The 13,972-nt window shown below is 38.0% G+C and overlaps 2 protein-coding genes across 12 annotated transcripts in view; one reads left to right on the top strand and one right to left on the bottom strand.

Moving 5' to 3' along the window:
• The window catches only part of Dnali1 (Putative inner dynein arm light chain, axonemal Dnali1), a 130,320-nt gene that overhangs the window by 72,919 nt on the left and 43,429 nt on the right, over positions 1 to 13,972 (bottom strand). The gene's annotated exons all lie outside the window — the stretch shown is intronic.
• The window catches only part of Scrib (scribble planar cell polarity protein), a 76,753-nt gene that overhangs the window by 39,418 nt on the left and 23,363 nt on the right, over positions 1 to 13,972 (top strand). For all 11 annotated transcript variants that reach the window (XR_013086029.1, XR_013086030.1, XM_076816715.1 and 8 more), the window contains exons 3-8: positions 12,435 to 12,513; positions 12,621 to 12,710; positions 12,785 to 12,905; positions 12,991 to 13,283; positions 13,345 to 13,478; positions 13,582 to 13,693. Coding sequence is in view for 9 of the 11 variants with exons in the window: in XM_076816715.1 (XP_076672830.1) it covers positions 12,435 to 12,513; positions 12,621 to 12,710; positions 12,785 to 12,905; positions 12,991 to 13,283; positions 13,345 to 13,478; positions 13,582 to 13,693 (829 nt within the window). In the remaining 2 variants the exon portion in view is untranslated. The remainder of the gene's footprint in view (positions 1 to 12,434; positions 12,514 to 12,620; positions 12,711 to 12,784; positions 12,906 to 12,990; positions 13,284 to 13,344; positions 13,479 to 13,581; positions 13,694 to 13,972) is intronic.

The following is a 13,972-nucleotide window of genomic DNA, read 5'->3' as shown; positions in this document are numbered from 1 at the left end:
TATTCTCGGGCGCCGAGAATTTTAGTGCGGTGGGTCTCGAGACCTGTATAAACAAAAAATGTGGGGGAGTTGATCCGCGAGCCCTAAACCAGGAAGTGCTGTATATGTTTCACAAGTATGAAACATGTGTGATATGGAGGGAAAAAATCTTTTCTGCGGCACGTACCTAATACTTAATTATACTTTCTCAATATTATCCATCTTTAACGTCTAATGAAACGATTATGTTTTCGCAAGCTTTAATTCGTTTTACATTTTCTTGCCTTCATCTCATTTTCGTAGGTGTCTAAGTGAAATAAATGTGTATAATAAATTTATTTCTATAGGTAGGTACCCTTGCCATACAAATCCCTACTTTATTGGAAACTACTTACAAGGGAACCCCGCGAGCCCGGACTCACCGATTGGAACGCAATTTTGTGGGTTTTTAGAGTGACTCAAAACAAGAACAACGGTGTCTTTCATTTGGGCCCTACGGCCCTTTAAGGGGGTGAAAACTAACCTCAAAGTCAAATTGGCACTTCCACTTTATCGCGTATAACTCTCAAAGTACAGCAGACAGAAAAAAATGTTTCAAACAAAACTTTAATGGTGCAATAAGCGCCACAAACTTGCGTTAACAAATTTTTGATAACAGTTTTTTCCGTCAGTTATATATTTTTTTTTAACTCTTTTCAAATTTTTTTTGATGCAAGTTTGTAGCGCTTATTGCACCATTAAACTTTTGTTTGGAACATTTTTTTCTGGCTGTTGTACTTTGAGAGTTATACGCGAAAAAGTGCAAGTGCCAATTTGAGTTTGAGGTTAGTTTTCACCCCCTTAAAGGCAGAGTTGGGCAAAATGTAATCTAGTTACAAATTACGATTAAAATGTAATTGTGTAGTTGATTACATATTGTTTTCTGCAATCGTTGATTTAGATAGTTGACGAAACCAAATGGTCAACTACCTAAATTAACGATTACAGAAAATAATGTGTAATCAAGTACACAATTACATTTTAATCGTAATTTGTAATTAGATTACATTCTGCCCAACTCTGATTAAGGACGAACTTCAGTAACATTTAAAATAAGCGAAAATCTTTGAAAATTGGAGGAATTAATTTTTCTGCAATAGTAAAGCCCCCCCCCCCCCCACAAAATTTTAGAAAAATTGATTCGGTAGTTTTCAAATTATTTAACATGTAAAAATGTAATATGTAAATTATTTCATAATGTTGAGAAATATAACTACAAAATTAAAAGTGAAATAATAGGCCAAAGTTTTTGAAATCTTGTGTACAGAAATAGCAAGCACCGAACTAAATTGTCTGAAGAATTTCGGATATTTGATGAATATCTTGGAAATTGATTAAGTTTTGGTTAAGATCGCCACTAAAATTCATCCTTAAAGGGCCTTAGGGCCCAAATGAAAGGCACCGTTCTTGTGTGGAAGCACTCTAAAATCCCACAAAGTTGCGTTCGAATCGGTGAGTCCTCTTCTTTCCCTGTTAGTTCCTAGAATGAAGAGCTTCTTGTTTATACGATTTTCAAACAATTTCATGAATCACACAATTTAAACGAATTATATATTATTGAATGAATCACGAAACTTTAATTCATTCAATTGGCTGTGACAATGGTAATTATTAGAGAAATATGTTTTGGTAAAAAAATGATTTCAACAGGAAGGTCTAGATCGCAGATTCTGAAATTCACCACGGGTTCACGTAGTTCACACTATGACATAAGAGCGTAAACCGTGCATACATCACAAAGCGAGGCATCACCCGTGATGCATTCTTTCCTTTATCCCTTCGGGGAACTTATAAAGACCGGTCGTTAGTTCCTCGATAAATCTGAACCATGAAAACTATTACCGGAGGTAGAAGAAGTAAATATCACACAGGTTATAATATAATAGTGAATTAACGAACACGTAGGAGATCAAAGGGCGCGAGAATTTTTCGTGGTGTTGATCAATTCTGACAGGTGTACGATGATGGATATTATGTAAGTAGGAAAAGCGTGTGGGCACTGTAATCTTTTACCTATACCGCGTATTACTCCTGTTCCCTGTTGCGTGGCCGCTGTGGAAAACCACAGCAGTGAATATCTCTTGCAATTTATAGAGTATAAAATTACACGTCACGAAAGCTTGGGCTTTAAAGTCTGTTTCCTCAATTCGCGGCTTTTTTTCTCAGATAAGGCATCTTGTCGTAGTAGATCCTGCGTTCAATATTACCTGTAACTATTTTGTTTTAATTAAGTTTTAATTTTCAAGAGACTCAACTTTGAAAATGTGCGAAGCAGGCACGCAGGTAGGGGAGATCGGGGCTAGTTGTTACATTTTTCAGTTTTTTATTTTTTTTTGCATTCCATCTATACTGTTATATAAAGAGAGAGCCGATTTTTATGTTCGCGCAAAACTCAAGACCTATTGAACCGATCTTCCTCAAATTTTAACACGTTATTTCTGCATACTCTAGAATGGACATCTATCTGTTCAATACACGTTCAGAGTGGTACGATAGACGTTCGATACACGTTCAGAGTGGTGGGATAGATGTTCAATACACGTTCAAAGTGGTGCGATAGACGTTTGATAGATAATTTCGAAAATTTTCAAATCCAAACTTGGATTTCCCCCTCCCTCGAGACTCAAATTTGAGTTAGAACTGTCACAGATATACTACTTACGCCAGTTTTCGCAAAAAGTAATTACAGAAAGTTTTCAACTTATAACCCTTTAACGTCAAATATCTCTCTAAATAATATGCACTGGTATAAGTGCTCCCATACGTGTCCACTATTTTCTTCTAGATTCACCAGAAAATGTTTTGTTGAAATCGGTGATCCAACAGCTGTGACCTCTCCTTGTTAGTGTCTGTTCACGTGCGTATCAGCTAGGTTGCTTCTCCCTCTATCCCTCTCCACGTCTTCTTCCAAGGTAAATGGAAAAGGCCGAGGGTGGATGTTTCGCGCTATTTATAATGTTTATAGCAGCGGACGCGTTAAATGAAGAGGAACCATTTTGTATTATTTACTGGTTACTTAATTACAGGTTACCACATTCGCTCGAAGGCGTGGTAATTGATCACGATTCTGCGGCTAGTAAAAATCGGTCGCTTTGATGGGAAAAGGGTGTAACCAGGGTCGTACGAGCGAATTACCGTGGGGGTGCGGTAGGAAATAATTTTGCAATGAAAACACGTCATTTTTCCCTCGTCCATATTCCTTACTCTTAACGATCTTAATTACCTGAATATGCGAAGCGAATATCATTCTAAACGCGCTTCTTACTAGGTCCCTTTCGCGCGGTTCATGGATAAATATTACAAAACAATAGGATTAATTGCATTTCACAGCGAAAATCGAGAAAGAGGGGATACGATACTAAACCTATCAAAAAGGACTCTCTAAAAACGTTTTATATGTTTTATATCATGTATTCGAGTAAACACTTTACGATCGATACGGGGTAGTATCGTTCATATAATTTCATTTCAACCATAAGGTTTTCCCCAACACCCTCTTTTATTTTGTATAGAACACTGCCGGGAGTATCGCTCGTATTATTTAGCCCTCGATATTATCTGCGCAACACGTTTTCTCATCGAGAATATTTTATAAACGCATAGCGCAGAGATATACACGAATATTTCGGCGAACAGTTTGCCGAATGCCGAATATTCGATATTCGAATTCGGCGAATGCGGAATAACGAATGTTCGTCCTTCGGCGAGCAGCTACATGTACTACGGATCTGGCGAGGACGACGTAGGCAAATGAAGACAATTGTTCCCTATTCACCGATTGTCAAATGTTTGCGCGAGCTTCTGCACGAATGTTCGCAGTTTCCGATCACGAGTCGAAACGCTCGTCACTTGCCGAATGAGCGCATAGTGGGAAGATGCACGCGAACGCTATGACGAACAGAGTTTGTCGAATGCCCGAATGTGTGATTTAGGGCTGTTCGAGTGCTCGAATATTCGGGCGGCTTGAAATTCGGACCGAGCCGAGACTCGGTTTTCGAGCTGAGCCGGGTACTCATAAAATCCGGGCGGCCGAAAAAATCCGGGTACCGTAAAATCCGCGCGGCCCGAAAAAATCCGGGTACTCGTAAAATCCGGGCGGCCCGAAAAAATCCGGGTACTCGTAAAATCCGCGCGGCCCGAAAAATCCGGGTACTCGTAAAATCCGGGTAGCTCGAATTTTTTCGGGCGGCTTGAATGATCCGGGTAGTCCGACTCGTTTAGGGCCGCCTGGAAGAACCGGATACAGTATTGTCTCGTTAACGGCTCGCTGGTCGGGGCCGGCGTTGAGCCCATATCGTGAATGGAGCCCTAAATCGAGAGTGTTCGTTTCTCGCTTCTTTCTGGGCGAAGGGGGGGAGTGGGATGGAACACTGCGTGCGCGGCGAGCGTGCGCGATGGTCGCAAGCGCTTACCGTGAGCCGGGCCTGCGTCAAGATTTTGCGAAGCGGTGTTCGTGTTCACGGTAAGCGCTCGCGACCATCGCGCACGCAAAGGAAAAAACATCAACACGTCGTCTGTCTCGTACCGTCCTCCCTCGCTTTCAGTGTCTCTCGCACGCTCTCGTTCCATCTCGCTCTCGCCATCGCCCGACAAGAGTGAGACAGAAGTGGTGGGGATAGCGAAAAGCATCGTGTACACCAAACCGAGCCCATAACGAAACAATACTGTAGCCCGAATTGTTTCGGGCCAAACACGCGTTTCCAAGTGGGTATTGATTAATTTATAATCCTGAAGTTTACTTATTAAAAGAATTTCTAATTACTTTTAAACCCCTCAGGCTTGTGCGAACTTCACATTACTCATGTTTTCCTCGTATCTACTTTGTGTATACAGTGGCTCACAGCCATAATCGTACACTCTTTAAAATCGCATAACTCTTTTAAAATTAATCTAAACGACTTGAGTTTTTTTTAGAAGCTAGAAGGATTAGTTTGCTAAGTGACGTGATTCGCCGTTTTGAAAAAAATCACTTGGTCGGAATAACGAAAAAAAAATAGTAAAAGTCGTTTTTTAAACTTTTTTTATGAGTCTGTAATGAAAATTCAAAAAAACCCGTTTATAGAAAAATTTCATCAAAATCGGTTAACGTTGGTCTGAGCTATAAACGCTTAAAGATCGCAGAATAAGGTCCAGAATCGCGGAAATTCCCAAAATCAGCGATTCTCAACCTTATTCTGCAATCTTTAAAGGTTTGTAGCTCAGAGCAACGTTAACCGATTTTGATGAAATTTTAGACACGTATACAACTTACTTCAATCTACAAACGGGTTTTTTGAATTTTCATCACAGGCTTACAAAAAAAAGTTGAAAAAACCGACCATTCCTATTTTTTTTTTGCTATTCCGACCAAATGCATTTTTTCAAAACGACGAATTACGTCACTTAGGAAACTAATCCTTCTAGCTTCTAAAAAAAACTCAAGTCGATTGGATTAATTTAAAAAAAGTTATGCGATTTTAAAGAGTGTACGATTATGGCTGTGTGCCACTGTACAAATTTTTGGAGGGTGTATTTTTGTGCAATATAGAATGCTTATGTGTCCGGTTCTTCCGGGCGGCCCGAAACGATTCGGACTACCCGGATTCTTCAAGCCGCCCGAAAAAATTCGGTCATTCACTGGTTGATTGGTTTACCCTAATTTTAACAAATGTAAAGGTACAGACATGATTTTCACCATTTTTTTTCAAGAATCGATGCTCGTATGTTCTCCAACTCGCCTTTCCTATATAACCGTTTAGAGACAGAACAAGCTTCGATTTCCACCACCAGTTTCATGACATTTCTCTGTTTCTCAATTGCATTGCAGTGCAGTGGAACTTGTTGCTCCTCGTCGCCACGCTTTTTCCAAAACTATACCGAGTGCTTTAAATTGTGCGTACAAAAATTTACCAGTCGATTCTGGAGATAATGTTGAACCAAAAATGTCATACGCGACTGGGGTGGCGTAACTGAATGGATTGTACCTTGTACACCTTTTCTAAGCTTTATTAATAGCTTTAAGAGGTCTGCGTCTCTACACTTGCGAACAGTTCCCACCACGGAACTGTTGCTCTTGAAGGAGTGCCCTGAAACGTTCTCTGCTCTTGCTCGCCGAAAAATGCCCCGAAGGGCAATGCATCGATCGGGCCTGTTCTAGAGCAATCTCACGGCTTTTGCCTAGACCATGTTCGCGAAACCTTGTCGAAGTTGGTCGTGAAACGGGTGTCAAGTCAACTGTATCAAGTTTGGCCACTCTCCACCTCGCATCTGTGTTGGGGGTGTATACCTACATAAGAACAGAGTCCCGAGTCGAACACCACTTAAAAACCTCGCAATGATGCGTTCTTACCTGTGAAACGTACGTTTCCACTTATTTTCGTCAGTGACGAACATGTAAAAGTTTGAGACTGATTGGTCTAATAGTTTTTTTGCAATCATCTGCACCACTTGAAAAACGTTGTTTTGAGATAATTGCGTTTTAAGTTTGAAAACGAGTTAAAAAATTCTTTTAATTTTCTTTTTGTATAATATAAGAGTAGCTTAATAAACAGCAAAAAGATTTATTGTATTATATGTTGTATTTACGGAGAAAAAAATCTTTTAAAATAACTTAATTTTTCAAACCGTCACAGTGGACTGACCCCTTATGGGGAGGTTCCGGTCCAAAAATCGATTTTTTTATTTCATTTTTCGAATGTTCAACCTTTTAGGAATACGTGTTTAAAAGGATTTGTTGAAATTCATAAAATTCCAGAAGTTATAGGCATTTTACGGTGGGACCTGTATCTCCAAAAGTTATTATCCGATTCGACTGAAACTTTTTTTATTTTGAAGAATATTCTTCTGGCTAGGGGGTATACCAGGAAAAAATGCAAAAATTGAACATTTATAATTTTCAGAGCCGTTGAAAGGATGAAAAATATAGGGAAAAAGTGATTTCAAACTTCCAGTGGTGTTATTTTCTAAAAAAAATGTAATTTTTGTAATTTATTCTGGATTCCCCCTTAGCCAGAAGTATATTCTTCAAAATAAGAAAAGTTTCAGTCGAATCGTATAATAACTTTTGAAGATACAGGTCCCACCGATTTGGATCAATTTTTTGACGCCTCGACTTTAACGACTCCCCAGTGCCGCCTGCAATGATTAATTATAAAACAAAAAATATATTTCTATAACTTAAGACATCCTTAATACAATACAAAAAGTCCCATTAAATTATATATAGTACTTTTCCTTTAATTAATTCCTAAAGATCACCAATTTTTGGGCGCTCTACACCGAAAGGTCCCCTTAAGGGGGTATACCCGTTTGAACCCTCGGAAAATGTATACATTTTGTGGATTTTTTTACAAGTCAACGGTTTGATGCAGATTTCCCGTTTTTTAACTATGTTTACATAGTATTATGAACTACTTATAAAAAAAGTTTCAGTTAAAAAACTATTGTTTTTCGGAAGTTACGGATACATGTCCGAAAGTCTCTCGATTTTAGATGGCTAAACGGTGGCCCTAAAAACTCGCGCTACGTTCAACCAATTTACTTCAAATTTTGCATGCAGAATCATAATAAGATTCCACATCGTCCAACGAAGGCGATTTTGAAAATTTTGAAAAATAAAGAAATGGTGAGAGATCAAAGGTAAAGTTAAATTTTTCTAAGAGAAAAATCCACCTTTTTCCTTTATAAATAATAAACGGGGAATCGAAATAAAAAAAGCCTTCGTTGGACGATGCGGAATCTTATTATGATTCTGCATGCAAAATTGGAAGTGAATTGGTTGAACGTAGCGCGAGTTTTTAGGGCCACCGTTTAGCCGTCTAAAATCGAGAGACTTTCGGACATGTATCCGTAACTTCCGAAAAACAATAGTTTTTTAACTGAAACTTTTTTTATAAGTAGTTCATAATACTATGTAAACATAGATAAAAAACGGGAAATCTGCATCAAACCGTTGACTTGTAAAAAAATCCACAAAATGTATACATTTTCCGAGGGTTCAAACGGGTATACCCCCTTAACTTAGATTAGAAGATCTCAGTTTTGGCCCCGATTTCGGGCAAATTCGCCACAGTGCGTCCCATTAAACATTTTAACCATTAAGCCTTGGCTGCGACGTATCGTTTCCTCGACTGAAACAATAACCAAATTGAGAGCCATCGATCAATGACACCACCGCATATTCGAAATAATCAGCTCTCAGTGAAGCGCTATCACGAGCCAGTCTTTTGTGCTCTTGTGTGTCCGTTCTTGGTCGTGAAAGTCTTTAACGTTTTGATCATTGATAATACTTTTTTAGAGCAGAGAGATCGCGACGAACGGAGTGGTGTCTGTCCCTTTCGTCTGGCGGAACCACGGTTAGTCTGTAATTGCTCCACGTCACTGTCGTTACGTTCACCCGCGCGCGACATAGAATGCGCAGGTATATGCACGCGTGCATCCGTCACGAGAGACACGCGCGTCTCCCGCTTACCAATTGTCATCGTCCTCGGGGAAAAATCATTTTTCAAGCGTGCATGGTGTTCTACAGCTTTCGTCGACATTTTAATAGCAAACATCTATTCTGTCGACACGATGAATGTGAAACGACAAGGACATAATCAAACGCCCTATTTTTATTGCTTCTGCTGCCAAATGCGCTGCATTAAACAAGAATTTTATTTCACATCCTCGCAGCTTACGTTGACGAGTCGCCAGTTGAAGTTCACACTGTTGCTGTGGAACTGAATGAACGAGTGCTTCTGCGCACTATCAGATAATCTCAATTTCATTGTCCCGAGACAAGTTTTATTAAATAATACTTATGTAGATATCTAACAAGGGAAGGCCGCGACATCTGGGACACGGATATTGATGAATCTCGTATAGGTATGTTGTTTGTACGTGTAGTACACCAGCATGCGTCTCAATGTTGGGTCCAACACTCAAACGTTTCCAAAATGTTAATTAAAAAATGGTATGCATGCTATTGTTTATGTATTTTGTTTTATTCGTTCTGGGGACCTTTCGGTCTAGAGCCCAACAAATAGGTGATCTTTAGGAATTAATTAAAGGAAAAGTACTATATATAATTTAATGGGACTTTTTACATTGCATTAAGGATGTCTTAAGTTATAGAAATATATTTTTTGTTTTATAATTAATCATTGCAGGCGGCACTGGGGAATTGATAAAGTCGAGGCGTCAAAAAATTGATAAAAATCGGTGGGACCTGTATCTCCAAAAGTTATTATCCGATTCGACTGAAACTATTTTTATTTTGAAGAATATACTTCTGGCTAGGGGGGAAACCAGAACAAAATAACAAACTTACATTTTTTTTAGAAAATAACGACACTTAAAGTTTGAAATCACTTTCCCTATAGTTTTCATCCTTTTAACGCCTTTGAAAATTATAAATTTTCAATTTCTGTATTTTTTCCTGGTATCCCCCCTGGCCAGAAGAATATTCTTCAAAATAAAACAAGTTTCAGTCTAATCGGATAATAACTTTTGAAGATACAGGTCCCAGCGTAAAATGCCTATAACTTCTGGAATTTTATGAATTTCAACAAATCCTTTTAAACACGTATTCCTAAAAGGTTGAACATTCGAAAAATGAAATAAAATAAAAATCGACTTTGAGGCCAGAAGGTCCCCTTAAAAGATACGATATTAATCGGATTATTCTTAATTATATGTAATTCGAATCACTTCTGAATTCCGTAGACTAATTATTGTACATCACGTGTGCGTGAAAATAGCACGAACGAGGTGGAATTTTCATATCCATCGGGAGAATCTCGCCAATCTATTGGAGATACTCCGGGGAAAGTTCAGTAAAAAATATAGAAATTTAAATTTACTTTGAGCTGGCGTTGTTTTGTCAAATACATAAATAAGAATTGGAGGACTCTTGGGCAATAACTTTAATGCTTTCGATAAAATATGGACGTGAAAAGACGTCAGAGCCAGACAGCAGCTGGCAGCCTTTCGACGTGAAAACACGTTGAAGACACGCCATGCCTGGAATCCTTCCAGCGCGAACAAACGTCGGCGCCACTCAAAGTGTTACAATCACTTGTATGAGAAAATCCTTTAAAAAATTACATTCTTTTTGTGTCTGTAAGTTCCGCGTTCATTTCTGAATATGGTCGTACATACATATTCTATATTTACAATTTTACAACTAGGATAGCCCTGGAGAATGCTGTACTTTTAATTGAAACCTCCGGAAATTTGCATTTTTTGATTAAGGGGTAATGCCACTGTAGAGCCTGATTTTAAGAATTTTTTTATGCGGGTATAGTGAATGGAATACAAAATTTGTTTCGACGCCTTTATTCTACATACCTTGAAGTATGATCACAATTTTTTAAAAAATTTTTTAATACAAAATGACGACGCCGCAGCTCAGCAAAAAAACTTTTTCTGAAAAAACAGTGTTCCGCGGCCGGATAGATTTCTCCTTTAATTTTTTACCTAGAACAAAAAACCGAAATTTTTTGAGGCCTATATACAATTACCTCGGAAAGTACACGAGGAAATTAAAAAATACTGATTTTTGTAAGAATGGTGCGTGATTGAACAAAACACGGAACTGCCACAACCTCGAAATTGAGACGTTTTGTTCAACCGCGTACCATTCTTACAAAAAACAGTATTTTTTAATTTCCTCGTGTACTTCCCGAGATAATCTTATGTAGAACACAACAATTTTTGAATTTTTGTTCTAGGTGAAAAATTGAAGCAGAAATCATTGCGGCCGCGGAACACTGTTTTTCGGAAGAAGTTTCGTTTGTTGAGCTGTGGCGCCGCCATTTTGTATTAAAAAAATTAAACAAAAAATTGCGATCATACTTGAAGGTATTTGCAATAAAGGCCTTCAAACAGATTTTGTATTCCAGTCACTATACTCGCTTAAAAAATTCTCAAAATCAGGCTGCTTTTCCGGGCTCTACTGTGGCATTACCACTTAAGGCGGCTTGAGGTGTTGAAATCCTGTGCAATATTTTAGATCTGATTTTTTTTTTTACAGAAGTGGATTGTTATTACGTCTCAACCTTGAACCTTAAACGCATTTGCCCAAATAAAAAAAGAATCATGTTTTCTGTTCCACATAAAGTGGCTCACAGCCATAATCGATCGTACACTCTTTAAAATCGCATGACTTTTTTAAAATTAATCCAAACGACTTGAGTTTTTTTTAGAAGCTAGAAGTATTAGTTTGCTAAGAGGCGTGATTCATCGTTTTGAAAAAAAATCACTTGGTCGGAATAGCGAAACAAAATAGTAAAAGTCATTTTTTAAACTTTTTTTATGAGCCTGTAATAAAAATTCAAAAAAACCCGTTTGTAGAAAATTTTCTTCAAAATTGGTTAACGTTGCTCTGAGCTACAAACCTTTAAAGATCGCATAATAAGGTCGAGAATCGCGGAAATTCCCAAAATCAGCGATTCTCGACCTTATTCTGCGATCTTTAAGCGTTTATATCTCAGAGCAACGTTAACCGATTTTCCTGAAATTTTAGACACGTATACAACTTACTTCAATCTACAAACGGGTTTTTTGAATTTTCATTATAGGCTCACAAAAAAAAGTTGAGAAAAAAAACTATATTTTCTATTTTCTTTTTTTTGCTATTCCGACCAAATGCATTTTTTTCAAAACGACGAATTACGTCACTTAGCAAACTAATCCTTCTAGCTTCTAAAAAAAAATCAAGTCGTTTGGATTAATTTTAAAAAAAGTTATGCGATTTTAAAGAGTGCACGATTATGCCTGCGAGCTACTGTAATTAAATTTTTTTTAATATACAACACATTAACTCTGACAACATAATAGCGGTTCATTTTGAGCATATGTATATCACAAATGGTTAGAAAAATTCCCAAGCTTCTGTATCTTAAACTACTTGAGTCGCACACACCCGAAGTTGTGCATGCGAATTGCACTTTTCAAAATATCTGAGAGAAAACCTGTTGATCATCTAGCTTAATCTATAATATTAAAATATTCTTCAATGACCCACCCTTTCCTATTACGTAAACTTCTTGTATAACTATACTAGGAAAATGCGCAGATTGCTCCAAAAGTGAAGTTTCTTTAAAAAATTTATTTATCTAAGAACAATTGAATTTTATCTCACCGATTTCTTTTCCCAGGAAAATGTTCGTTTAGAACAACGAGGGATGGTCATTTTTTATTATACAAACCGTTTGCAGTAAAATTACCACCTACTTATTAGCATACAAATAAATTTAAAGGACAATTATCTTTTTACGTTGACAATGTGACTCGGAGAACTTAAATCATACCGTGTACAACCGAAAGAGGTTCTACAGAATGCAAAGTCCGATCTTATGCATTTGATTGCATCATAAATTAATTCTCCTTCGGTTCATTTATGATTGAACGAAGCCGTGAACGTACGTATCACTTGTTTATTGTTTTTGTTGCAGATATACCAGACATTCCCGAGAACATAAAGAATTTACGGGCACTTCAGGTGGCAGACTTCAGCAGCAATCCAATTCCAAGGTTCGACAAATCATTATTTTCTCTCTTTGCATGGCACGCTTAAATATTATTCTTCTAGTCAGCAGAAATAAGTTCCTCGCTCATTATTATTTTTTTTTTTGTTTCAGGCTCCCAGCAGGTTTTGTGCAATTAAGAAATTTGACTGTGCTAGGACTTAATGATATGTCCCTCACGAATTTACCGCCAGATTTTGGAAGGTAAGAAGAACTCGTTGCCCTCGGTTAAACTGGCATTGCTTCTACGCTGATCAGCTAATTTTAATTGCTCTTAGTCTGGAGGCGTTGCAGTCACTGGAATTGAGGGAAAATTTGCTCAAATCGTTGCCGGAGTCACTTTCTCAGCTCTACAAATTGGAGCGGCTGGATCTTGGTGACAATGACATTGAAGAATTGGTAAAGTAAAATTATCATTGAAGAATCAGACGATTGGAACTTGGCGTTTAGTTGTTGACAGAACACCTCGCGTTTTCCCTTTTAGCCAGCCCACATAGGAAAATTGCCAGCGCTACAAGAATTATGGCTGGATCATAACCAGTTGCAGCATCTGCCACCGGAGATCGGAGAGTTGAAAACGTTAGTGTGCTTAGACGTGTCTGAAAATCGTTTGGAAGACCTCCCCGAAGAAATCGGCGGTTTGGAATCCTTGACGGACTTGCATTTATCACAGAATGTTATCGAGAAATTGCCGGACGGGCTTGGGGAGCTCAGAAAGCTTACCATCCTCAAAGTCGATCAAAACAGACTTTCTACCTTAAACTTAATTATAGGCAGGTAAGATTCGAATTTTTCTATCTGCTTTCACAAGAGATTTAACGCATTCGTTTCTCTTCAGGTGTGAGAATTTGCAGGAGTTAATTCTTACAGAAAATTTCCTCCTGGAACTGCCTGTAACTATAGGGAACCTTCTTAACTTAAACAATTTAAATGTGGATAGAAATAGTTTGCAGTCCCTTCCTACTGAGATTGGTAAGTTCATCGCAGCTCGTTGAAACGGCGAAATTTATCGGTAGAATATTTACAATACTGATATTAACAACGATTTGTTAAACGTCTGATTGTTCTTCTACAGGAAATTTGAAAAAATTGGGTGTACTGTCTTTAAGATATAATAAGTTGCAATATCTTCCAGTCGAAGTTGGACAGTGTAGCGCGCTTCATGTCTTGGACGTGTCTGGGAACAGGTGTGTAATTGAAGGGTCGGGCGCAATAAGGGGAGTAGCGCTGGAAAATGGGAAAAAATTATTGTCCAAACGCTAAGACGCGTGTGCTAAGACTGCTAAGTGGCGCATTATACGCGAGGTTTATGTATGTCGTCATATCTTCTACAATTATTCATTAATCACTGTGAAAATTGGTGAAAATCTTCCTTGTATATTAAGGAAAAACTTTGTCGCTAAAAGTTATATGTACCTCAAAATTGCCTCGATACTTTTTAACGGCGAACATTGAAAAACATGGGT

Source organism: Andrena cerasifolii, chromosome 7 (assembly GCF_050908995.1).
Source record: "Andrena cerasifolii isolate SP2316 chromosome 7, iyAndCera1_principal, whole genome shotgun sequence".
Classification (NCBI taxonomy): Eukaryota; Metazoa; Arthropoda; class Insecta; order Hymenoptera; family Andrenidae; genus Andrena; species Andrena cerasifolii.
Note: the sequence above shows the minus strand (reverse complement) of the source record. Positions and strands in the feature narration are given on the sequence as shown.